Raw genomic sequence first — 26,709 nt, 5'->3', positions numbered from 1 at the left:
AGATCATCCAGAGCCTCCTCCCCTGGGTGAATTCCCCAACAGAAAACCGCAGAGTCACCAGCACAGCTCTCCTTGCCCAGGGAAACACAGGGCTCTGAAGAGCAGTTTAATCAGTAGACTGTTGTCTGCCTTTCTTTCGGGAGTTGTACAGTTCAGTTCATAAGAGTAATTGTCATTTTAGATAGTAGAATGGATCCTCCTTTATATGGAAACCTGACCAGGAACTTCATTCTACCTTTCGGAGTCATTCTCTCTCTGATATTTTTATTGCTGCCATTGGCTATACTAGCTACACAACCACAGGTGCTGGCTGAGAGAGATACAGAGTTTGAATTACTGGACCTCTTCTGCCAAGTCCTAGTGCTGATACTAACCAACAGCTCCTGATTTTGGTTTAGCTCAGCAGATCTTCTGAATGAACCTAGTGTCCTAATACTATAAAACAAGCAACATACAAATACATTCACTTCTATTTTAGGTTCTCATTACTGTAGTATCTGAGTACCTCAAAACTCTGTAATGTATGTATCCCCAACACTCCTGGGAGGTAGGGAAGCACTATTATTTCTATTTTACAGGCAGAGAACTGATGCACAGAAGGGCTAAGTGCCTTGCCCAAGGTCACACATGAAGTCCTAGGCTAGTGCGATAACTGCTGGACCATCCTCCCTTTCCACAGCCTTCCTCTAACATCTGCATCATATTTCCCACTTACGCTAAGCAACTATCTTAGGGGCTCATCTGGTTCTAAGAAAAACAATCGATCTGTGCCTGTGACGGGCTGTACCTGGGCTTCGAGGCTTTTTACAAGAGGCCCTGTGGTCCTACTACACCCTGCCTCAGGAAAAGAGCCACAAATCTGGGTCTGTCTAGGGAGGCCTCAGGAAAGCAGCCAATCAGACCTCATCAGGCTCAGCTAAAAGGAGCTGCAGGGCCTTAGCAGGTCAGTTCCTGGCAGGAACTGGAGGAGCAAGAAAGGGTGCTGCTCTCTGGCCACAGAAAGTCAGGGGATAGCTAGAGTTTGATTCTGGAAGCATTTGTTTAAGCTGGGTTTGCAGGAAGAGAGTCCCTAAGAACTTTAACCCTGAGGTGAGAGTGAAGCTAAAAGTGGCTGGTAGGAAGAAGCAACAATGAACTGAAAAAAAGCAGTGCCTAGCTACTGTTTACAGGGTCCATGGTTTGGAAGCCAGAGTTATGGGCAGGCCCAGTTCCCCTACCATCTACAGTGGCATAAGCCCCATGAAGGGGAAAATGCTTATGGAGAGCTTGAACAAAGGGCAGAATTTCAAGGACCCAGAGTTGGGGCTGGAGACCTTAGTGAGGGCAATGGGACTGTTCTTGACTATCCCAGAGGGGTTCATTTGGACTTTGGGACTTAGCCAGAGGCCTGAGCCACAGAAGACTCACTGAGGTCGGCTGGCAGGGTTCCCCAGGGGTGAGAAAAGGACTGTGGTACCAGACCCAGCCACTAAGAGGCTCTCAAAAGGTGAGTGGATCCCTATTATAGTGCCCAAAAGGAAAGCTCCATGGTTTTAGGACATTTCTCATTTGTGTGGAATGATAAAGTTCAGGGTTGGCTCTAGGATCCCACTGCTCATTGCTGTAGCTCAGCTAACACTGCTGCAGAACACTCTGTGTGTCTGTGCCTGTGTGGTGAAAACCTGGCCCCCTGTAAATACACTCAGAGTCAACCTATGATGCAGCTCTTGTAAAATGCAGCCAATTAACACCACAGTGATCATGGGTGTAAAGCTGTGGCCTCCTTTTGAGGGTCATTTATTGCCCAAGATCTAAATCAAGCTGAGGCAGTGTTTGGGTGATGATGTGCTAATTTATGAGCTGCTTGATGCCTGCACAGTGTTTGTCATGGCTTTGCCACACATAATGTTGTTCTGTTGTTGTTCTTAATTTGTTCTGTGGCATTACATAGTTTGTGGTGTTACTTGTCACACGCACAAACACTCTTCCTATCACTGGTCCATCTGTAGTGGACCTATATGTGGATGCCTTGCCCTGACATTAACAGCTGCAATGGACAAGCATTATTACAATTACCTGTGCTCCTACATGATGCTGCATTTTTTAAAGGCCCGATATTATGGAGCCAGGTGTAGACCCTGAGGGGTGCATAACACCAGCACAGAGACAGGCAAACTCTCTGTGCTGACCAAGCCCTTAGCTTCTTGCACAGTGGCCTCCTGTTAATGTACTAAAAATTAAGTAGGCCTCAACTGTGTGCTGCTGTAAACTTTCCATCTTGTGCAATTATACAAGTCCCCAGTTTACACAATGGTATGGAACAGGGGCTTAGTTACATCAGACCCTGAATCAGGGAGAAAGTTCCTTAAATATGTAGCATTATATTAGTTATATGCTGGTACCTGGTCAAAGGGGGCTTTTTTGCTTGCTTTATTATTCTCTTGTCTGTCTGTTGTGCTGTTAATATGTGTTAATTAATGACAGTTAAGGACCAGCTTGTTCTGTGTTTGTACAGGTCCTAGCACAATGGGAATCTGGTCTGTGACTGGGACTATGAGGCAGTACGGCAATACAAATAATCACATGCTGATCTACAGAAATACTTTTGTACCCTGGCCATCCCCACTGGCTTAAGAGATTAGTCACTGAAAAATGGAAGTATGTGAACTTGACATCTGCAGTTTAACTCAGTCCCTTTGTCTCCTGCACTGAGTGTTCTTTCTGCTCAGTACACGCTGTCTGAATGCACAGGAGAACCGTGATGGATGGTGACAAAGGTAAGTGGTGTTTCTTCTCCTTCTCTCTTTTCTCTTTACAGATCAGGCTGCAAGTAAGACCTGTGACCCATGACCATCCCTGGCTGCCACTCAGATGGACAGCCAGGGCCGGCTTTAGGAAGTGCGGGGCCCAATTCGAACAGTTTTGACGGGGCCCCAGCAGGGATGACTTAAAAAAACCCACCTTTTATTTCTTACTGTATTATTTACTTTCCATGACTAGATACATAATAACAAAATTATATATTACTACATAATATTGTATATGGCTCTTTTCTTACTCCCACTTGGGTACTTTCTACCAATATCTCTTGATCTCTTGCCCATATTGACAGAAGTCACCACATTCTAAAAGAATATTAATTATACATTTTCACTTTCATATTAGGAAAATAATTTGTTTTGATAGTTGTACAACTGATTTTCTTCAATGTTTATTTTATATCCCCTCCTTCCCCCCAGCACCGCCCGGCCCCGTGGAAACACTGCCCCCACCAGCGCCGCTCGCCTCGCAGAAACAAACCCTCCTTCCTCAGCGCCACCCCATCAAAACAGCTGTGGGCCAAAGAGGAAGGTTTGAGGGGGAGTGAGGAGAAATGGCACCCATAGGCAAAAAGAAGTATTCCATTCTGTGCATCTGAAGAAGTGAGCTGTAGCCCATGAAAGCTCATGCTGAAATAAATGTTAGTCTCTAAGGTGCCACAAGTACTCCTGTTCTTTTTGCAGATACAGACTAACACAGCTGCTACTCTGAAACCTTGCACACATAGGGTGACCAGATCACACCAGTAAAACCGGACCCACTCCCTCCCCGCTCGGCCCCACCATCACACTCCTTCACCCCCTAATCCCCCACTGACTTGCTGCATCCCTCCTAGTCAGTCCCCCACCCACCACTCACCTCCTTTCACTTTCTCCCTCCCCTGCCAGAAACCCCCATGCCTGCCCCTAAACCCCCTGCTGGCTCACTGCTTGCCTCTTTGCCCACTTGCCGCTTGCCCACCTGCTCGCCCCCGACTTGCTGCTGCAACCCCAGCCCCCCAGTATATAGCCTTATTCAAAGACCCAGGGGTCACTATATTACTGCACACAGCAGTCAATCAATGCAGGTGTAGAGAAATCTCTGCATTATGCATTTTTGTATAACTTTTACATGACTTTGTATTGAACCTTAGTGTCATGGTTTTACCCTCACTTGAAACTGGGGGGTTTCAAAGTGAGGACCAGCATGTATTCCCCCACCCTAAAATCCTAGGGTAGGTCTCCTTTTCGCTGCCACCAGTCAGGTTAAAGTGTCTGACACACTGCCTGTCCCCCAACTTTCCCTGGGGAACACAGATTCAATGTCCCTGAATCTCTACACACAGGGAAGCGGCCCACTTCCCCCCCCGCCTCTCCTAGCCACTCTGGAGAGATATACACTGAGTCAAATCCTTGACTCAACACAAAGAGGGTCTTACCTCCCCCTCCCCTTCCCTAGTCCTGGAAAGAGATACCTGATTCAAACTGCTTGAATCAAACCCAGGAGGAACTCTCTCTTCCCCCCTCCCCTTCCCCTGAATTTCCACAAGAGAAGGAATTAACCAAGTCAAAAGAAAAGAATTTATTAAAGAATAAAAAGAAAGTAACTTGTCTCTGTAATCCAAGATAGAACAATACAGGGTCTAAACTTATCAATCTCTGGAGAGAATTCCCCCTCCCCCCTTTCTCAGTAAAAGCAATATCAGCAAACAGGAATAAAGAATTTCCTTTAGCAAACACACAATTGCAAATGTAGAAATCAACTCATAAGACTAATTCGCCTTTCTAATTAATACTCACTATTAAATAGTAGAAACTACTCCAGGAGAACTTGGAGACATGACTGTCCTCTCTTAGATCCAAAGAGAGCCCCCTGAGCAAAACAGGGAACACAGACAAAGGCTTCCCTCCACAGAGATTTGAAAAGAATCTGTTCCTTGATTGGTCCTCTGGTCAGGTGTTTCTCAGGTTACTGAGCTTGTTAACCCTTTCCAGGGAAAAGAGACCTTAACCCTGATCTGTTTATTTATGACATGCCCCCCAAATCGCAGACAGTGGGGGAACCACACTGGCGGTGATTTCCTTCTAGAACTTTAAAATAAACAGATTAACAAAACACATGCACTATTACATATACTACTAAGTATGTAAACAACAAGGTATTTGACATTGAACAACACTTTTTATGCATTTGACCGGACATATTTGGCAACATTCTTGCCCATCCCCTCCCAGTGGAAGGACTTTCCCAACCTGTCTTTGGTTCTGTTCACCCCAGAATGACCACTGGGATGAATGGCCCAAGCTTAAGAGCTTGTACCGGTACTTAGTTGGAACTACCAACTGTTTTTGAGGATTCTGGCCTTTCTGGTGTCCACCAGAAAGAATATCCTTATATAAAAGTCCTTGTTTTACAACAAACTGGAATTGGGTAGAAGAGCTGAGAGGCGGTGGATTGCTGTGTGCCGCCGCCCAAGCTTTCTTAAGGCTGTCATCGGCTTCCTGCTCAGTCTGGAACTGTTCCCTTGAAGCTGGAGACACCAGTTCCTCCATAGACTGTGGACTTGGAATTGGTCACTCTGGAAGCGATGTAGGTGATGATGTTGTTTCCGTTGACTGTGAACCGCTCTCCGCTGGTGCACAAGGTGATATTTCAGGCTCTGGCTGAGCCTCTTGGGTAGAGTTGTCTACTGCTTCTGCCAGTTCAGGCCTGTTGGCGCCCCCTGGCGGTGGAGTTGCAAGCGCTGGCGTCAGTGCTGGCGCTGGTTTTGCCGCTGGTTGCTCTTCCAGTTCTGGTCCTGGAACTGGATGTACTATGGCTGCTGTAGTTGTTGGCATGGGATCCGGTTCCACCACCTCTGTCTGGGTCTCTGGTAACACAGACAGGGTCCTGGTGGATGGCTCAGGAACAGGGATGGGAGTGCCTGCTTGTTTGGCCTGGCTGCGGGTGACCACTCCCCCCGTCTTGGCCAGCTACACATGGTTGGCCAAGTCTTCCCCCAGTAGCATGGGGATGGAATAATTGTCATAGACAGCAAAAGTCCACTTTCCTGACCAGTCCTTGTACTGGTCTTCAGGGATGCTGTACCCATGGCAGGTCCTTTTAAAATTTTTCAAGAAGGCCTCAGTGTCCTCACCTGCCATGTAGGTGGGAAATTTCTTGGGATGGGGAACTGTGCCTGGAAAAGGATTGTTAGGGTTGGCTGGAACATGTGGGTTAGCTCTGGCTAATTCCAGGTCTTTGGCTTTTAACTCCATTTGTCTTTTGTGCTCAGCCTCTTTGGCTCTGTGGTCAGCTTCTTGTTTCTCCAGCTCCCTCTTGTGGTTAGCCTCTTTGGCTTGTTGCTTCTCCATGTCTTTGTGCTTTTTGGTGCTGGCCACACCCCTCTGCATTCAGTGAACTGGTTCCCCCAATTCCTAACCCTTTCTATTCCCGAGAGACTGAATAGAAAAGAAACAAAACCTTTTCATTTGCAAATGTGTAGTTGCTGTTTGCTGATATACTGAGAAGACCAAAAAAAAAAAACTTTGTCCTGTTTCTAGCAACTTGCTAAGTACCTCACAGTGGGGGGTCCTTTCTAACAAGCCTCCTAGAAAAACTTGCACCTCTTCCCTAGCTGTTTTTAAGCGGACAGAAAGAAAAAGGAGAAAAAAGAAAAGAAGAAAAAAAAGTTCCTTTCTAACACAGCCCCTTAGAAAACCTTATCTTCCTCAGCTAAACCCAGCTGAAAATCTGTTTCCAAAAAAAAAAAAAAAAACAGTCTCCCCGTCCTGGCTTCCAAGAAGGTAGAAAACCGGTTTTGCAACTCTCTCTTACAATTGCTAAGTACCCTCTCAGCAGGGTGTTTCTTGTAACAAAAGCCTGGTTAGAAAAACTGTATTCCCTCCAGCCAACGTTGCTGCAACTGCTTCTAACCCTGAAAACTGCTTGAAAACTGCCTTTTCCTCAAGCTGCCTGTCCAAGCAACAAGAAAGAAAAACTGCTTCCAACAAAGCCTGCTGGAAAACTTAATTCCCTCCAGCCAACCTGGCTGAAGATTCCTTCTAACAATACCAGTTAGAAAACCTGTGTCTGTTTGCCTTCGGGGTCTCTCTCCCTCCTAACCTGCAGTCCTGCTTTAGGAGAAGACAATAGCAATGGCTGTCTGGTTCAGAAAAATCCCTCACCGCTGCCCACCATGTCATAGGTCTCACCCCCACTTGGAGCTGTTGGGGTCCAATGTGGGGACCTGCCTTAGTTTCCCTCTAAACTAAAATCCTAGTTTAGGTCTGTTCTCGCTGCCACCACTCAATCAGATATGTGGATTGAGACACAGTCCTTCCCCAAAATCCTAGGGGATTCCAAGAACCCCAAATCCATGGAGTTCTTACACCCAGGAGAAATAAACCATTCCCCCTGCTTCCTCCCCCTCCCTTTTCCTAGGAGAGATACCGGGATCTAACTACAGAGGGATACCTCCCGCTTCTCTTTCCCTGAGAATCCACCCAAGGAAAGACCAAACAAGTCCTTAATAGAAAAGAATTTATTAAAGAATAAAAAGAAAGTAACTTGTCTCTGTAATCCAAGATAGAACAATACAGGGTCTAAACTTATCAATCTCTGGAGAGAATTCCCCCTCCCCCCTTTCTCAGTAAAAGCAATATCAGCAAACAGGAATAAAGAATTTCCTTTAGCAAACACACAATTGCAAATGTAGAAATCAACTCATAAGACTAATTCGCCTTTCTAATTAATACTCACTATTAAATAGTAGAAACTACTCCAGGAGAACTTGGAGACATGACTGTCCTCTCTTAGATCCAAAGAGAGCCCCCTGAGCAAAACAGGGAACACAGACAAAGGCTTCCCTCCACAGAGATTTGAAAAGAATCTGTTCCTTGATTGGTCCTCTGGTCAGGTGTTTCTCAGGTTACTGAGCTTGTTAACCCTTTCCAGGGAAAAGAGACCTTAACCCTGATCTGTTTATTTATGACACTTAGTAATATGTTATAGCAGGCCACTAAGATAGTATAATTAAGGTAAAAGAAAAATGTCTTTTTGCTAGAAATAGAATAATATCTTCTCTCCACTTTGTAATCAGTTGCCCTATTGAATGAATGAGGTGTGTGAATGAGGAAGGTGTGGAAAGCAGCACCTCCAGACAGCTGCAACCCTTGGAGAGGGGCTGGGAGCCAGACCAAGGAGCTTTGCCCAGGGCTGAGTGGGACGGAGTTTGGGTGCTGGGTGCAGGCTCCGGGCTGGGGCACGGGCTGGGGTGCAGGAAGGGTGGAGGGGTGCAGGCTCTGGGAGGGCATGCGGAGGGGTGAGTGCAGGCTTTGGGACAGAGTTTGGGGGCTGGAGGGGGGTGCTGGGGGGAAGGAACTGCCATGCGGCTTCCTTCCTCCCCTGTTGTCCCTCACCATAGCCTCAGTGGGGGATGGAGGGTGGAAAGCCATAAGTGTCAATAAAGCCTTCTGTAGTAGGCCTGAATTAACTAAAGTCACTCCATGTCTGACCAAAGCGCTTCCATGTTTATGTTTGAACTTTAATCAACCCAGCAGGCCAGTAACCGAGAATGGAATGTACAACAGCTAGCTCAACTGTGGTACTGCCAGGAGATAATGATGAGGACTACTTACACCTGGCTAAGGGGGGGGGCAAAATAACGGATCCAGGAAAGTAAAACAAGATAACTGTTCACAGAAGAGTTACTAACGAGCTAAAGTGGTTTTTGCCAAGTATGACTTAACTGCTTCATGTAATTGCTATTGCAAAGTGTATTTGCTGCATGGGAATGAAAGGTGGGGGGAGAGGAGGAGTGTGAGGGTGATGGGAATGCTTAGCTGAAGTTATGTATAAAGAGAGAAAAACCGCTTGTGTGTGTGTGCAGGATTTGAGAATGCTTTTTCTCCCTGGCACCTATTTGAGATCTCAAATAAACCTTTTTTTTGCTTCTCCACCTTGGTGTGTTTATTGGAAGCGAAGCACACCGGGCAACGAACCACTGTTGCTGTCGCCTCAGGCCTCTGTGCCGGCAACATCCTGCACTTTCCTTGCATGTAGGATGGTGAATTATACCAACAAACTGAGGCATGAGGAAGTGGACCAAGCAAGCAGTAGAGATGACTGTAAATGTCTGAAGTGATATCACACCACTACATTTTGTGACAGTAGACAATGGCAATGCTAATACCATGATTACATTTGCTTCTAAAAGCTGCCTGGTTTCTTTGGTGGTGCTTCCTTAAAGAGTATTTCCAAAAGACATTTTGAAGTGCTAAGGAAAGTAAACATGAATTTCAGTGCTGCCTATCGTCTCATATCAAGTCAGGCTACTCCTCCTATTGATGTACAGTATCTGGCCCCCATCCTTCCTATCTGGTGACTATTACAAGCCAGGGTAAGCTGAGCTGCCTTAAGGCTGCTCTACTTTGTGGCAGCCCAGGGGATGGGGAGAATATAAAGGTGGTGTACAGATACTTTTCTCCTTTCCTGTCACGTCCTGCACAGAGTGCAGCTGAGCAGAAACTCAGTCTCCAATCTGTGCTATAAGGCCTTATTCTGCCCTCAGATACACATGTTAAACTTCCATTGAATGCAATGGGAATAGCATGGCTGTAACTAAGGGCAGAATTTAGGCTTTAAAAGGAATTACTACTCAAAAGATTTCAGGATTGGGGCCATAGTGTAAATCTCCCCTGTAAGGAAGATACCAGTCTCTTCATAAAATTGATTACTTTAATAGGAATCATTTAAATTTGTTAAGAAAAATCTGGGAACTCACACAGAAACAGTGTTTAATATTTAGAAATACATGTGTGCAGGACAGATGTGAAAGAAATATTCACAATGTTGAAATTGTATAGCCCAAATCCTTACTTCCTTGTATGTCCCCTTTGAGCCACTGCATTGGCTCAGAGGGCAAAAAGGGAACTAAATGTTGCTTTAAAGTGGCAGCTGAAGATTCCCCTGTAAGTACTAGGAGGTAGCCTGGGGCAGGCTAAGGACCAGGAGGGGGCATGGCAAAGGTATGAGAGGTGGGACTGGAGCATGATGTGTTCTTGCAATCTTGGCCAGCAGCATCTTGGGAGTAGCTACCTGGCACAGAAAGTTAGAACTTGGCCCCAGGCAGTTTAAGAGATTGCCTGGGTCAGTAGAAAGGTGGCTTGAACCTACCTGTGAGCCTCTGTTTCCCCAGAACATGAAGCAGAGCTCTGGAAAATCTGGGGGTTTGGCTCTGAGTTGTTGACCTAACACATGCCTGTGTGGTTTGAAACATTAGCAACAAAGAAGTTAAGTGAGATGGAAAGTTTGAGGACCATGTTTTTATCTTTGCTCAAATTATGGTCGTTTGAAGTTGAGTTGATTATTTGGTTCCCTCAACTGTCAGCTAAAACCTTTATGTGTACTTTGCCAGAGCCTGGAGACTTTTTCCCCATTTGATGGTCTTGTGGTAAGCTGGGTCATGTATATGGACCTGGAGAAGAAAGAGGAGGTGGCATTCATTTGGATGAAGAGGAATTTTGGACAATGGATTATGTCTGGAAAGGCAGGTGTTCTGTTTCACTGATCAGCTCTCTCCCCAAAGTGCAGTGAAGCAACAAGCATTAGCTTCAGACTCTTGCGGCAACTTTATGTACAGTGAATTTCATTGCATATGTCCCGCTTGCTGATGCCACCATGGCAATAGGTAACACATGAATACAAGCCAAGTTTGATTTAAAAAAAAAATTGCCTCAGGTTAGGCGGTTGTGTTCATATCTAGGTCCCCAAATAAATGGCTTGACTTGTACTAGCACTGAGTGCTAAGAAATTCCCAATAGGTACTCATTTTTAAAAACAATATTGGGCAAAGTCCACTGGGAGTATGAAGCAGTTTTGCTATATAGAAAGAGTAGCAAGCTCCAGCAAACAGGCTGCTTTCAGTTATCTTTGCACTATACCCATTTTTGGAGAATAACTTTAGTCTAAGTCTAACTTTTCTATGTTGCAGCTGTGCGGGTATTGTATTTCCACTAACCCCATCTCCCAGGCACCTGGGAGATGCAAGGGGCTAATTATCTGTATTGTAAAGTTTGAGCTGAGGTTTTGGGGGGGGAACCCAGAGCTGGCGTTGTTGGGCAAAGTAATGTAAAACCTGCTGTCGCTCATTTCTCTCTCTCTTCCTCTCTCTCTTTGCAGGAGGAATCATTTTTGTTTGCTTCTAAATGTCACAGAGTTGAGAAGCTTTGACCCAGCTGTTAAACTTATTGGCCCACCCCGACCATTTCACCAGTAGCTGCTTTTTTCTCCCTTTTCCTTTCTCCGCTAGAACTTTTTCAATCCTAAATTCTCTCAGAGGTGGTGAAGGACTCCATTTTTCCTCTCTGTTTCCATGATTTCTAAAACATGCATTCTTGGAACAAAATGGCCTCTTCCATGTGGTGCTGGGACTTCTGGGGGTGATGCTGCATTTTGATGTGTAGAGGGCGATGGGGGAGCTCTTAGAGGGGTCACATGACCCTCTTCTGCATGGGTCATCTCGCCCAGAGCTCCCTTCCCCCCGATTGGTCAAATCCACTCTTGGGAAAGTCCTCTGTCGCTGAAACCCATCTTGATTGGCAGGGGGCTATGGAGGCGTTCTTAGAGGAGTCATATGACCCTCTTCCTGCCTGATCACTCCACCCCAGGACACCCCCAGATTGGTCAAATCTCCTCTCAGGGTGATTGTGTGTTAAAACCCATCCTGATTGGTAGAGGGCGGTCGGAGGAGTTCTTAGAGGGGTCACATGACACCCTTTACTTCTAGTCATGTGTCCGTCTTGACCCTGAAAATAGTATCCCTGGGTCAGAGATGTCAGGTTGGAACTGGCCAACTCACTGGGTAGAATGTGCATCTAGGGCTGCATTTGGTGAAGAGAACCCCCACTTGCTGCAGTGCAGTGGGAATCTACATGAAGTTTCCTTAGGATCATTTTCCTAGCCAACAAAGGAGGAATTGTGAGCTGTGTCAGGTCAGCTAGTCAAGTGGGAAGGAGCTGGTACAGTCCAGAAAGTGAATCAGTCTTGTCTGGGAAATCAGACCCATGTTGATAAACAGTGTGATTGGAGGTTTTTCCCTGGGAGAGTGAGTATTCAGTTAATCTCTTTCCTGCTTAGCAAGCATGAACGCAGAGCTATAAATAGAAATGCAAAGGAGTGAAGTGATCTACCTGCGAAATACATGGATTCCAGTGATAGCCCTGGTTGGGGAGAGCTCTTTCTGGGGCCAGTGATACCATCCCCTAGAGTCTGTGCTGGCTGGAGGGGATTATGGATAACAAGGACCACTGCCATTGTCCAGACAGGTGCTCAGACACCATGATGATACATGCAGTGTAAACCCCAGACAGGCAGATTAAATGAACAGAAATTGTGGCTCACACGCTGCCAACCACTCATTCTTTGCCCTTGCAGAGCTCAGCCGGGGATAAGCCTGCCAGTGTCCCCCAAGTGCAGGCACAGCCTTGCCAGCTACAGCACACTTTGGCCACAGTAGGATTTGACATGTTAACCACACACCCTCAGACCCCTGCCCACTGGACACCTTGTTTAGAATTTAAACCTTGTTGCATTATACAGTTTAGTTTAATAAACGAGTCAAGACAAAGCAGTTGTACTTTAGCATGTGTTAAACTGGTCGAGTGAAACGCTAGCCACCACAAACACCAAACCTTTAATCCTATTTAAAGCAAAAGCCCACAGTGGTCTAAATGGAGTTATCTACAGGAAGAGTTGACCAGAGTAGCTATTCTGGGATAGTGCCCCAATGAGGTTGCGGCTATTTCAGAACAAGCATGATTTTATTCCAGGATTTCTTGGAATAAATCATATGAAGCACATGAATTATTCTGGAATTGAAGTCACGGATTCTGAAGTACTCAGGGAAGGATTACTGAACGCCAGTCAGCTTCCATGTGTAGACAAGGTATAGTAGTGACTGGTAACGCTAAAGGTAGCATGGTGTGTGGTTTCACGCTCTAAGGCCTAGTCTACACTAAAACTTACGCCGACCTCGCAGTGTCCCTTCAGAGTGTGAAATATTCATCCCTCGAGAGATGTAGTTAAGCCAGGACTGAAAATTACCCGCACCAAACAGCGTACAGGCCAGTGTTCACCTCCCATTCTGAAGGGAAGATTTGCAGGACAAAGGGCAGGGATGAGGCATTTGAAGTACAGCTGGTCAGAAAATGAACATTTTTTTCCTGTAAAAAAATTTCATTTTGGGGGGCAAAGATTTATATATATTTCAATTTTTTTGGCTGAAAATCGAAACATTTCAACTTGGAAATGCTGCTGCAGTGCCTCATGGGAGCTGTAGTTTCGATGTCTCAGGCCCCCATTCTTTAGAGATCAGGCTACCTAGTCAGTCTCCATCTCCCATGATGCACAACGGTCACTCCTCTTGAAGAGAGAAAGCGATGCATCATGGGAGTGCCTGGGGCATTATGGGAAATGAAGGGTGGCCAGCCCTAATGTAAAGGTTTGGAAAAACAGGGGGAGGAGTGACATTCTATAGCTACAGACTCTGCTGGCCACAAACACCAGCCCCATGAAACCTCCTCACCTCCCCCCCTCAACTTCTGCTCGGGATCATGATTGTCTCCTTCACCTGTTTTCCCACATAGAGGTTTTTGTCTAACCACATCACTGAGCCCAACGTGCACTGGCTGGGCCTCAGCGACTCAGCGAAGGAAGGGGAGTGGCGCTGGCTGGATGGCAGCCCCCTGTCTGTCAGGCAAGTCCCTCTCTGTTCGGCCTCTATAGAGAAAGAACTGTCCGTTACAATCAGCTGTTTCTGCTTTAAAGAGCCAGATGGAGCACTGATACTATTGCAATTAATGCCAGAGGGGTTCCTGGTCCCCTTTATTGGCTAAAGCATGTAAAGAAGGTTGAGTCTGCTACTGCCTCCATGCTAATGTCATCCAGGGTCAGCACAGAGCAGGGGCTGGACCTGGGATGTTCCTGGGGAGCAAAAAGCTGCTTTACAATGGGACATTCTGAGTGTCCTGCTAAGGAAAGGTGCTGGGGAGAACAGCAACATGGCCCCATGGGGACAGGGCCATGGAGAAGGAGGCAGCACTCCTGGGTTCTAGTCCCAGCCCCATGAGTGTTCTCTGCTGGCAGACTGTGAGGCACATCTCTCCCTGCTCTATGCCTCAGTTTCCTCCCCTGTAAAATGCACTAGAAACTGATGTCCTCCAAGCTGAGAATAGCTCTGGCTTGAGCAGTGGTTGGGCCAGCTTCCCCCTATTCAGTGGTTAGCACCAACCTGCCATGGCCCTGATCTCCAGGCACCACCTCAAGCATTGAGTAGGTAGATCCGTCCATGCCCACCTTGACTCTCTCTGCTAAAACTATCAGACCAGTCACGGCCCATTGGCCTTGGTGACATGGAGACCTGTCCCCTAGGAGCTGGCTCATTTCACTCGACCTGCATGGAGAAGGTTTTCGAACCAGAGACACTGTACACATGTGGACTCTGTTCTGTTGCTATGACTCCAGCCACACTGGGGATTGGATGGGAGATGATTGTCACCAGGGCAACCTGTGTAAGCCAGGAACAAGTGGAGCATTTGCAGGGGTGCTGGGATACAGGCATCCACCGGTGGGAGTTGCGGTAGGAGCAGAGCCATCTAAATCATGTTTCTGCAGTGCAGGCACAGTCAAGCATCGGTCTCTTTGTGCCCCGACTGCCCTCTCTGCTGTGATGAGCAGCCACCCATTCTCTGCGTTCTTCCATCCATCCAACTTCCTCTTACCCAGCGACTGCACCACCTGGCCTGCCAACCCCTGCTGTTTGGATGGTGACATTTAAAGGCAGCTAGAGCTGTATGAAGCAGCTGGCATCCACCAAGGTCCTTCCATCCAAAGTTTTTGGTACCCCACCTCCCTTGTAGAACTTCCATACCCACCTCTAATTCCATGGGGCTTCGGTTTGCATTTCAGGTTCTGGGGGACCGGGGAACCCAGCAATGTTGGGCAGCAAGGGGAGGACTGTGGCAGCCTCCGCTTCGACGGGAAGTGGAATGATGCCACCTGCCCCGTGACTGAGCACTGGATCTGCGAACAGCAGTGCTAGCTGAGTCCCGGAATCCACAACAGGGACGGGAAAGAGTGGGGGGTGTCACACAGCCTGCCCCACGTGGGACAGCTTAGGAGCTATCATCTCTCTATAGCAGTGATTCTCAGACTACCACTCGTGAAGTGCAAGAAGCCCTTCAATGTGTCTCCTGCAGCTCTGCAGCACACGCTATTGAAACATGATTTAATTATTAGCAGATCTAAGTTATTAACCAATGTGGATGCTTTTGCTATGTTATTAACCCATTAAGTTATCAACTTTCACTAAACTACTAACTTATTTGTTGTGAGAATAATAGATATAGATAAAAAATGAAATATTTCCCATCATAATGTTTAAATATGAATAGTACTATAGGAAATGAAACAATCAATTCACCTACTGTGGCTCTTTAGCATAATGGTGATGGCTAATTCAGCTCCTGAGCCGCTGAGGTCCATGTATCACTGCTCTACATGCTGGGCGGCTATTGCAGCGAGCTGAGCTATGGGACAGGATCATGGAAAGCAGAGGTGGAGAAGCTGACTGGCACTGGACCATCTAATCCATGCAGGAGTTTTCTAGTACCATCCTGGCACATCTTTACATCACTTGTGCCCAGAACCTTTTCGGTATGTGTGTTTTTATAGCATCAGCCCACTACATGCCAGATTCTGGGAGCAGGGTCTGCCTCTGGTTCAGAGCTGAACTTTGTTTTATATCAGCAAAGTCTTGACCATTACCTTAGCTCAGGCCTTAGGCCTCAGACCGGGCCTCTGATACAAGGACTTTTGTTTCAGGACCTCATCTTACTACATTCCCCCACTTTTTGTCTTTTTATGGGGAGGATGTTTTCCCATCATCCCAGAAAATCATAATGCGTGGAGTAAAGAGAACCCAGTGGGCTAAACATTATTATGTGGTTACCTTATTTTACCATCCATACACTCATGCCCCATCTGTCCCTTAGTCGGCACATTCCCTTGTACGACTGCTAGACAAATTTTATTATCCAATTATTATTAGTCCCTTATGGTGGGCCTGGGAATGTTAGTTTCGGGACCTCGACTGAGTTGTGGGGTCTGTGCTTGTGTGTTGTTAACTTCACTGAATGGTATGAGATGGCCTTTGCCGGTATTTGTTAGTCCACACTTGGGGCTTTGTTAAGAAAAAAAATCTAAATTTTATAAATAAAATAAATATATGGATATATATAAATGAATATATGTTGTGATTACTATGTGACTGATAAATGATCATATGTGATATATGACGGGGGCTTATATGCTGTATATGTTAGAAGTATATTCTTTAACACCTTACTGCTTAAAATGATTATTCATTACCACAGCGGTACTGATTCACATTCGCATCCCCTTCTTCACTCAGTACTGTAACTTAGCTTTCTTGGTTTGACATAACATGTAACAGCACATTCCCATGAGAATAACAATTGTTAGGGCGTGGACTCCCATTAGGATTACGCTAAGGGTTCGGACCACTGGATGTAAAGTCACATCCTCCAGAATTGCCCACCAGAGTCTTTCCACCTCTCTTTGTACATTTTCTATTTCATTCATTTGCTGCTGGATCAATTAAGTTATTTGTATTAGAGGTTCCTTGGTTCTCGCCACCAAATCATGTCTATCCAACTGCAAGTGTTCCACTGGGGGGAACAGCTCAATCAGTAAGTCTTGTAAGTGTTCATGTGGAATGATCATTTCAATGACAGTACTGCCTTTGCTTGTTGGCCAGAGGCCTGGGCTCCTATTTGGTATTCTGCTGGTAACAAGTATGCAGAATCCAGCATCACTTGTAGGGCAAATGTTGCCAGCTATGGAAAAAATTATGAAAACCTATAGCACAGATCCCATCCTGAATTTGTACTACCTCATTAACCAGTTTCTTTTGTCCTAGTTCAGCCCAACCTTTACTTGTGTTATTAATATCAATTGTGGCGTAGCACTCACACAGTCACAGGGGGGTAATGCTGGACATATGGCTTGTTTACAAGCGTCCCCACACTATTTGCCTAATATACCTTAACTGGCTCCTGCAGCCGTCTAGGAACTGCCATCATGAGATATACGCTTTTGCCGTCCGCATTGTCCAATCTTGGAACCCTATTAAAATTTAGAAAATTGTAGAAAGACAGGTGTAATATGGTTTATGCCTCGTTGCTGTATTTTTTTCAAGATGTTTGTGAGGTTTAATATCCATGGCCAGTTCTAAAGTTGCAACTGCAACAAACTTTGCTGTACAATTTTGATTACTCTATTGCCATAGGCTGTGCAAGTAACTGCCAATGAAACATCATTATTTTTTCGTGCTGTTGATGAGGGACAGAATGGTAGCATTCAGGTGGCCAGGGCCGGCTCTAGGTTTTTTGCTGCCCCAAGCAAAAAAAAATTTGGCTGCCCCTCGTCCCAGCCCTGGGCTCCCCCCGCACCCTCCTGCTGCCCCAGCCCTGGGCTTGCCCCCCCACCAGTGCCCCCCCACACCTCCTGCAACCCCAGCCCTGGGGTCTCCCCCCTCACCCGCACCCTCCTTCCGCCACAGCCCTGGGTCACTGGAAACTTGCTCCCAGGGTGGGTCATTCAGCAGGAATTTTGGATCTGCACAGAACACAAACAGGATTGGGTCCCATATGGTTACAGAGCTGCAGTAAAGTGGAACAATTTTCACCTTGTGTGATTGGAGGATATCTGGATGCATATTATAAGACTGTCCTACATAAATGAGGAAAAGTTGAGGTGCCTTTATTATTCTTTTGTTCCACTCTTTGTTTCTATGGGGAATTTGCCAATGCAATATCACTGTCTTCCTTTTAAACAAACAAACAAAAGGCAATGGCTATTGAAAATAGCAATTCCAGTCCTAATAACCGCTGGGAAGCATTTCTTGCTCAATTTTATCCTAGTTTTTCTACAGCAAGTTACAGTGGATCAGTATACTTGATTTGGGAGAAAAGAAGTAGCAGCTGCCCAAACTAAGCTTGAGCACTCCTGAATTTTGAGGTGTTCAAATCTGGAAGGCAGGTGCTGGGGTGGGGGTGGAGGGGGGGCTGTGGGCTCCATGGGCTCCGCGGGGGAGCACGGCAGCATGTATGCAGCAGTGTGTCTGGCGCTGCGCGGAACCAGACAAGCTGGTCTGAGTGGCACGGTAAGGGGGCTGGGGGGGTTGGAGAAGGGGTAAGGGGTTTGGGGGGGCAGTCAAGGGACAGGGAGAAGGGGGGGTTAGATGGGTCAGGGGTTCGGGGGGGCCGTAAGGGGACAGGCAGCGGTTGGATAGGCATGGGAGTCCCAGGGGTTTGTCAGGGGACAGCTAGGGGGTGGGGTCCTAGGGGGGCAGTTGGGGACAAGGAGAAGGGAGGTTTAGGTGGGGGCTGGGGTCCCAAGGGGCAGTTGGGGGCTGGGGTCCCGGGATGGGGCAATCGGGCAACAAGGACCAGCGGCGCTTAGATAGGGGGTGGGGTCCTGGGGGGCAGTTAGAGGCAGGGGTCCCAGCAGGGGGTGATCAGGGGACAGGGAGCGGGGGGGGGTTGGACGGGTTGGGGTTTCTGTGGGGGGCAGTCGGAGGGAGTGGATGGTGGCAGGGGGGCTTCCCTCCCCGTGGACTCTCCTGTTTTTTGAATGTTAAAGTCTGGTCTCCCTACCATTCACAGCACTCACAGCAGGCTGCCGCATGAGGTCCCCCTCCTTCCTTCCCAGTTGGTAGTGGCCAAGGGAATGCTGGGAAATGTAGTTCTTTCCCTGCTCCAGGGCTGGCTCTATAGGCAGGGAGCTAACCAAGGAACTACAGCTCCCAGAGCCCCCTGTTGGTTCTCAGCTTCCCTGCTGCCCCGGCAAATGGGCTGCCCCAAGCACGTGCTTGCTTTGCTTGTGCCTAGAGCCGCACCTGCTTGTTCTTGACAAATCCATGTTGGTTCTTACTTATCACCTATTATCCTCTAGCTTTTAATAAATTGGTAGATTAATCATTTTTTCCAGTATCTTTTTGGGGGATTGAAGTTAGCCTGTCCCGTCTTTACTTCCCTGAGAACCTTTTTTTTTTAAGTTTGTCCTTGTTATGAACCTCACCCACCCTCCATGAGTTCTGGAAGATTATCGCTAATGGTTCAGAGATTGCTTCAGCTAGTTTCTTAAGTACTCTAGGGTGAATTTCATCCGGCCCTGCAGAGTTGCATAGATCTCACTTAGTAAATATTCTGTATCTATTATTTCCCTATTCTGGCCAGTGTTCCTTCCCTCTCATTAAAATTAACCAGTGTGAAGTATCTGTTCACAACTAACCTTTTAAATCCTGCATTCAGTAAAACTGAAGAGGTGCTCATACTGAGTGGCTGGTTGCTAACATAATGGTCAAAGATGTCAGTGTCCTGGGGTTGTTAATGTGTCTTGCTTTAAGCAGTCATCTAAGGTGGTGCAGCTGTAATGCCGAAGTCACATTCTGAGCAGTAGCTCTTCTTAACAGAAACAAACCAAAGAACAGATCTTCATCCAGCTCACAGTGTGGCTCCCTATGCATGAGTTGGTGCTATCCAAGTCTCAGCTGTGACCTTAGCTCTTGTCTGCAGCTGTCGTCTTGGAGACGCAGACAGAACATCAGTCCCGTTCCAGGTGGTGCCGTAGTAACAGCGTTAACACAGGAAGAAGATGGAAGAGGCGGCTAATGACTATCCGTGCTTGATGGTGTCAGAGAGCGGGATGTGGGTGGTCAGGTCTAGTGGTCAGAGCAGGACCTGCAGCCAAGAACCAGAGCTGTGGGTCAGAGCCAGGAGCCAAATGCCAGCGCCAAGGGTCAGAGCCAGGGGCAGGAGCCAGAAGTCGGAACCCAGGGTCAGAATCGGGGTCGGAGCCAAAGCTGGAGATGAGGAATCAGAGCTGAGGGTCAAAACCAGGTTACCTGGAGAGAGACAAGGCAGGAGCTGGGCTGGACCAAGGCCGGAGCTACCATAGCTGTGGGCAAAAGCTTTGAGCAGCTACTGAACTGCCACTGCTGGGCTTAAGAGCCTCTCTACTGACCCTTCCCACCAATCAGTCAGCTTGGTACAGGCTTCCTGAGCTCGTTAGGTTGCCTGGAGACTGGCTCTGCTGCAGGCCCTGATTCCCGACAGATGGTCCTTGTTGATGGTCCCATATGGCAGGTGCTTCAAGGGAGGGACTCCTCAGGACTTGGGGCTCTCCAGTCCTCCCATCCTGGTGTCCATGAGCTCAAGGTGAAGAGAGACAAAGAAATACACGCAAGCTCCTCTTCCTAGGATCACTCTCATGTGTGGGTCTTACCAGGTCCCCTTTTCTTGTGGCCCCTCCTAGAGGAACAGCTCTGGTCCAATCAGTGTCACATATGTGTTTCTTCCAAATAGATCAACCTTCCACTGAGGAAAAACACTACACACACAAGTGGGTTTTGCCCATATAAAGTCAATTTCTGCTCAGTGACTTCCTCTTTCTCAGGTGTTTCCTGGTGGATACCCCTGTCCTGTCTGGATTGTGGTGAGCAGTGTGGTGTGGTTCACCTGCCTTATTTCCTCCTCTGTCTGCTTTAGAACAACACATTCCCTGTGGCTAAAGAATTTTTTTCCTCTCCTGTTTGCCATTGCCCAGTGGAGTCTATCATAGAATCATAGAATCCCCCTGGGTAAGAACATAGGGACGGATGGGAGAGAGATCCTGGAGGCCAAATTTAGGCTCCATGGTAACATTTTTTGAAACACTTCCAGTTCCACACATATGGCCAGTTAGACAGGCAGAAATGCAGGGTCTCAATGCATGGATGAGCCGATGGCTTAGGGACAAGGGGGTAAGATTTATTTGGAACTGAGGAACCTTTTGGGAAAGGGGGAGTCTATTCAGGCAGGATGGGCTCCACCTAAACCAAAATGGAACCACATTGCTGGCACTTAAAATTAAAGAAGTCATAAAGCAGTTTTTAAACTAAGGACTGAGGGAAAGCCAACATGGACCTAGGGGTTATGGTGGATGAAAAGCTGAATATGAGTCAACAGTGTGCCCTTGTTGCCAAGAAGGCTAATGGCATTTTGGGTTGTATAAGTAGGGGCATTTCCAGCAGATCGAAGGACGTGATCATTCCCCTTTATTCAGCACTGGTGAGGCCTCATTTGGAGTACTGTGTCCAGTTTGGGGCCCCACACTACAAGAAGGATGTGGATAAATTGGAGAGAGTCCAGCAGAGGGCAACAAAAATGATTAGGGGGCTGGAGCACATGACTTATGAGGAGAGGCTGAGGGAACTGAGATTGTTTAGCCTACAGAAGAGAAGAATGAGGGGGGATTTGATAGCTGCTTTCAACTACCAGAAAGGGGGTTCCAAAGAGGATGGATCTAGACTGTTCTCAGTGGTAGAAGATGACAGAACAAGGAGTAATGGTCTCAAGTTGCAGAGTGGGAGGTTTGGGTTGGACATTAGGAAAAACTTTTTCACTAGTAGGGTGGTGAAGAACTGGAATGGGTTACCTAGGGAGGTGGTGGAATCTCGTTCCTTAGAGGTTTTTAAGGTCAGGCTTGACAAAGCCCTGGCTGGGATGATTTAGTTGGGTTTAGTCCTGCTTTGAGCAGGGGGTTGGACTAGATACCTCCTGAGGTCCCTTCCAACTCTGAGATTCTATGATTCTATGATTCTATTCTATGTGTGGAGGAGCATGTGGTTTGGACAGAGACATCCCTTAGGGGCGGATCTATTAATGGAGATTCTCTATGTCCTAGTAAGGAGGTGGCTAAGGAGAGGATGGAAGATGATAAAATACAGGTAGGCTCTGATGAGAAACAGTCAAATAAAAAAGAGTCCCATTCAATTACATCATGTAATGGCAGAGAGCTAAAAAGTGACAAGTTTTTAAAGTGCTCATATACCAATGCTAGAAGTCTAAACAATAAGATAGGTGAACTAGAGTATGTTGTATTACATGAGGGTATGGATATAATAGGCATCACAGTAACTTCGTGGAATGAGGATAATCAACGCGACACAGTAATACCAAGTTACAAAATATATCGGAAGGACAGAACAGGAAATGCTGGTGAGGGTGTGGCAATAGAAAGCGTTAAGTCAAATGAAGTAAAAATCTTAAATGAACCAAACTGTCTGATGGAATCTCTATGGATAGTAATTCCATGCGCAAATAATAATATAGCAGTAGGGATATACAACCGACCACCTGACCAGGATGGTGATAGTGACTGTGAAATGCTCAGGGAGATTAGAGCGTCTATAACAATCAAAAAGGTCAGTAATAATGGGGGATTTCAACTAGCCCCATATTGACTGGGCACATGTCACCTCAGGACGGGATGCAGAGATAAAGTTTCTTGACACCTTAAATGACTGTTTCTTGGAGCACCTAGTCCTGGAACCCACAAGAGAAGAGGCAATTCTTGATTTAGTCCTAAGTGGAGCACAGGATCTGGTCCAAGAGGTGAATATAGCTGAACCCCTGGTAATAGCGACCTTAGTATAATTAAATTTAACATCTCCGGGTGGGGGGAACGCCACAGCAGCCCACCACAGGAGCATTTAATTTCAGATGGGGAACTACACAAAAATGAGGAAGTTAGTTAAAGAGAAATTAAAAGGTACAGTGCTGAAACTGGAATCACTACAAGCTGCATGGAAACTTTTTAAAGACACTTGAATAGAGGCTCAATTTAAATGCACACCTCAAATTAAAAAATATACTAAGAGAACCAAAAAAGTACCACCATGGCTAACAAGAAAGTGAAAGAAGCAGTGAGAGGCAAAAAGGGCTCCTATAAAAGGTGGAAGTTTTGGCGAGTGGGGTGCAGGGGAGGGAAAGGGCAAAGGCAGGTTAAAGGAGGATTTTTTTGGACTTTCACACCGCAAGGGGAGAAACTGAGGCAAAGGACACTGCCCAGTATATTCTGGGGTAGGAGTTTTCTCATGGTTAAGGCTACAATTATGTCATGGAGGTCACGGACATGAAGCCTTTCCCCTCCAGTTAGCTCTGTCCCCCAATAATCCCCACCCCACAACTGACCAGGGGGCAGGGAGCTCCCTAGCCTGATGGGGGAGGAAGGCCATGGAGCGCCCCCCCCCCACATGTGCACTGGGCCCTACCTGGAGAGGCTCCGATGCCCAGGCCTGCGGGGCTTGGCCATGATGCTGATCTTCTTGATGCCATGGAAGGGGGCAGCATGGGGCATAGTGGTGTGGGCAGGGAAGGCCGTCTCCACCACCATGCATCTCTGGCTCCCCTATCTTCAAAGCCCAGAGGCTGGTGTAGGACTCGGTCTCCAGGCTCTATGCCGCTAGGGCCCATGGGCCACATTCATGGCTGTGCTGGCAGCTATCTCCGGCTTCTGCTGCACCTGGATCACCATGACCAGGAGTGGGGTGGGTCAGAGATGGGAGGTGACTGTTCTACTCTACTCAGCGCAGGAGAATCGTGTCCAGGTTTGGGTGCTGCACTTCAAGAAGTGGTGGTGGGAGAGGCTGGCCGCCCTGAGTGTGCACCTGTGGATTGGTTGGGATTGTAGTCGGGGCAGGGAGCCTCTCCTGTTACTTGCCCAAGCGCAGCTGTTAGGTAAAAAGCAAGTCCTACTCACCTCTCCAGCACCCGAGTTTGTGCGGAGTTGGTATAGGGCTCAGAAATCTGTCAGAGACCAGACAACAATTCGTTGATCAACGGGCTCACACCATCCTTAGCTTAAAAGCAGAGCTTCGGAGTAAGTGTGGCAAGTTTATTAGGGGTGAGCATCAATGTTTATACACAGAAGTAAACAAAGTGATTAACAGATCATAATGGTCATGCATAATCAATCAAGATTCTACGGGATAAAACAGGTTAAAATGCAAATTGGAGAAGACAAAGGAGGAGATGGCTACTTATGGCTACCTATTGGGAGGGGAAGGGTCATGAGTAGTTCGCAGGTCAAAACTTTTGATTAAAAGTTTCAGACAGAGACATGTAGTCTGAGTTAAGTTTCAGTGCATAAAGAGTTCAGACTCAACATTCCTCCATTTGTAGCTTTGGGATAACTATTTACCAAAGCTACACCCTATTTTAAGGAGCCAAAGGTTGCTTGGCAATTTCAGCCTGGGCCAACTTGAAGAGAGTAAGGCCTTTGGCTGAAGTAGAAAAAGAATAAACTGACCCACATGAGTTTATGAGGGAGGGGACACATTGAATACAGCAACACAGTATTATAAGGATTACTATGGCCCCAACAACACCCACCAAGAGTTTTTTAACCCACCCAAATCCAGGCAGCCAATTCCATAAGGCTTCCCACCAATCATAAGGTGGCTGGCCAGAGGAGTAGTTCTTAGCCATTTCCCTTAGATGTTTGGTACGTTGAAAAGTGTCAGGGTAGGTGTTGTTTACAAAAACACAGCATTTTTTCATAAGCAGAAAATAAAATAAAAAGGCATAATAAAAAACATACAGTTGTCAGAATAAAAGGTCCTCTCATTTTTTTGAGTCAATTTAAGTCTGATGTCTGAAAGAGGTAAGCTGGTCCACTGGTTAGAGGCAGTATCCTCAGTGGTGGCAAGAGCTGCTGGTTCGTCACTGTGGTCCACTACGGCTGGCTTGACGTGGGAGTGGTGGATCCAGGATTTGCGTCCTTCCAGGAACACTGCAGTCTGGGTTGTTAAAAGAACCTGGTGGGGTCCAGTAAACCTCGGCTGGAGGGCGTCGCCACGAACGAACTTTTTGGCCCAGACAAAGTCCCCTGGTTGGAACGGGTGGATCGCTTTCCAAAGAGTACGGAGGCGAGCCTGTAGGGAGAGAAACTGGCACGCGGTCATATGATCCCCTCCCAATAGTGAAACATCAGCACGTGGTAGCGCCCCGCCTTTGAAAGGGGGGTGTCCATAGAGCAGTTCAAAGGGGGATAATCCCAATACACGGGTTGGGCGAGTACGAAGGTGAAACAGGACCAAGGGAAGTACCTGAGGCCAGTTTAACCCTGTTTCCTGACAGTATTTAGCCAATGTAAGCTTAAGCTCCCTATTGTCAGAGGGCAAACCAAAACAAGAAGGTGCTTTTTCCCAAAAGCCTTTGGCATATGTGCAAAGTCAATTTGAAGATGTTGAAATGGAGCAGCAGGCGGAGGTTTTTTACCCTTAATTTTGTTAAGAGGCGGAGCAAGTTCATTACGCTGACATGTGCTGCATGCTTTCACTATTGACAGGCAGTAGGGTCGAATGCCTGGAGCATACCAAAAGCGAGCGATGGTGTCCACAAGGGCGTGCGTGCCGTAGTGACCCCCCTTATCATGGTGCCAGCGAACTGCCACGGGGTATGTGGAGCGAGGGAGGCAGGCTCGGCCATCCGGCATAAGCCAGGTCCCTTTGACCAGAGTGGCTCCGAGGCTTTCCCACGACTGTAGTTCAGCAGCGGGTACCAGTACAGGGTAAAAGCATACTTGCTATCAGTAAAAATGGTAACGGTCTTACCAGCGGCCAACTGGCAAGCTCGGGCCAGGGCATAGAGTTCGGCGGCTTGGGCTCCCCAGTTGCCTGGCAGTGAGGCGGCCTCTTGAATGTCCCATTCAGAGGTGACTGCATAACCGGTGAAACGCTTGCCATCAACATAGAAGGAGCTTCCGTCCGAGAAGAGGATGCAATCAGGGTTGTCCAGTGGCACGTCAAACAGGTTGTTTTTTATTTGTAAGATGCTATGAACTACTTTCACACAGTTGTGCTGATCCTGGAGGACTGGCAGGTCAGGAAGCAAGGTAGCTGGATTAAGGGGCCCACACCTTTTAAAAATTAGGTTAGTGTCTTCTAGGAGTTTGGCCTCTAGCTGCTGCTGACGATGGGCCGAAAAGACTTGGGTCGTGCCCCTACGCAGAAGGGCTGACAAGGCATGAGAGATCCAGACCGTGGTAAAATGACCCAGGGTCAGGCTCTTTGCCTTTGTGATCAGCAGGGCAGCTGCTGCCAGAGTCCGGGTGCAGGATGGGGTTCCCTGAGCGACAGGGTCGATCTGCTGGGAGTAAAAAGCAAGCGGGAAATGGTGGGGCCCGCTCAGCTGAGTAGTTCGCAGGTCAAAACTTTTGATTAAAAGTTTCAGACAGAGACATGTAGTCTGAGTTAAGTTTCAGTGCATAAAGAGTTCAGACTCAACACAGCCACGCTTCAATTTTTTGCAGAGCAAGCCTGAGTATGTCTCCTTGAGCTAGAAGTTACCCCTAGGCATACACTACATTGGTGTAACGTGCAATTTCCTCTGCTCCCTCCAGTGCTCACGTTGCACCAACTGAGCCTCAATCCAGATTCTCTGAAACACCCTGAGATTTACTGAGCCAGATTCCTGGGGCTGGCTGAGATGGGCTCATCTGAGATGGGCTCAGTATGAGACTAGAGCGTGGAGGGGTCCCAGATAGCTTTTCACCACTTTCACAGCTACTGAATCCTAGGGAATAACTATGGATCAGTCTGGTTAAATCTATTTCTGAGGTGTTCACCCATATATGCTGAGCTAATATATTACATGATCAATAGGTATGATTCAAATCACCTATATTAATATGGATAGTATGTGTTTAACACGTTAGGATATAGATATTCAAGCCTGTCTGCAAAGGCCTATACTTTAAGAATTTAGGTGTATTCGTCTCACTTAGCTACTTACAGAGGTAAAAAAGAAAGACAATGATTTTGATTCTATCTGTGTAAGGGCCTTCTCTCACTGGGACAGTCTGAGGCCCTGTTTAGTCATATGGAAATAAGGCAATCGGGGGCTGTTAGGAAGGTGATCCGATCTATCACCTCCAGAGAAAGGGAAGAGCCTACAAGATGTGAAAGAAAATTTAGTTTGATAGTTTTCTGCCTGGAAAGAACTTGCTTCTTAATAGACACAGCTGGGAAACCCTTCCGTCTGTATA

At 47.1% G+C, this 26,709-nt stretch overlaps 1 protein-coding gene and 1 long non-coding RNA gene across 6 annotated transcripts in view; one reads left to right on the top strand and one right to left on the bottom strand.

Moving 5' to 3' along the window:
• Nucleotides 1-26,709, bottom strand: part of LOC123354020 (ras-related protein Rab-3C-like) — a 35,795-nt gene that overhangs the window by 8,243 nt on the left and 843 nt on the right. Inside the window, exons 1-2 of one of the 5 annotated variants that reach the window (XM_044995623.1) lie at nt 19,132-19,829; nt 16,881-16,962 (exon numbers count right to left, since the gene is read on the bottom strand). In XM_044995623.1, coding sequence (XP_044851558.1) covers nt 16,881-16,962; nt 19,132-19,172 — 123 coding nt within the window. In that variant the 5' untranslated portion in view covers nt 19,173-19,829. Of the gene's footprint in view, nt 1-16,880; nt 16,963-17,524; nt 17,536-18,494; nt 18,550-19,131; nt 19,830-26,709 lie in introns of those variants that run through there. The other 4 variants (XM_044995625.1, XM_044995624.1, XM_044995626.1 and 1 more) reach the window with 4 other exon arrangements.
• LOC123354026 lies at nt 937-10,872 on the top strand. The gene is made up of 3 exons (XR_006574597.1): nt 937-1,486; nt 2,495-2,637; nt 10,175-10,872. It is a non-coding gene; the product is annotated as an uncharacterized LOC123354026 (long non-coding RNA).

This window comes from Mauremys mutica, chromosome 20 (genome assembly GCF_020497125.1).
Source record: "Mauremys mutica isolate MM-2020 ecotype Southern chromosome 20, ASM2049712v1, whole genome shotgun sequence".
Classification (NCBI taxonomy): Eukaryota; Metazoa; Chordata; order Testudines; family Geoemydidae; genus Mauremys; species Mauremys mutica.
Note: the sequence above shows the minus strand (reverse complement) of the source record. Positions and strands in the feature narration are given on the sequence as shown.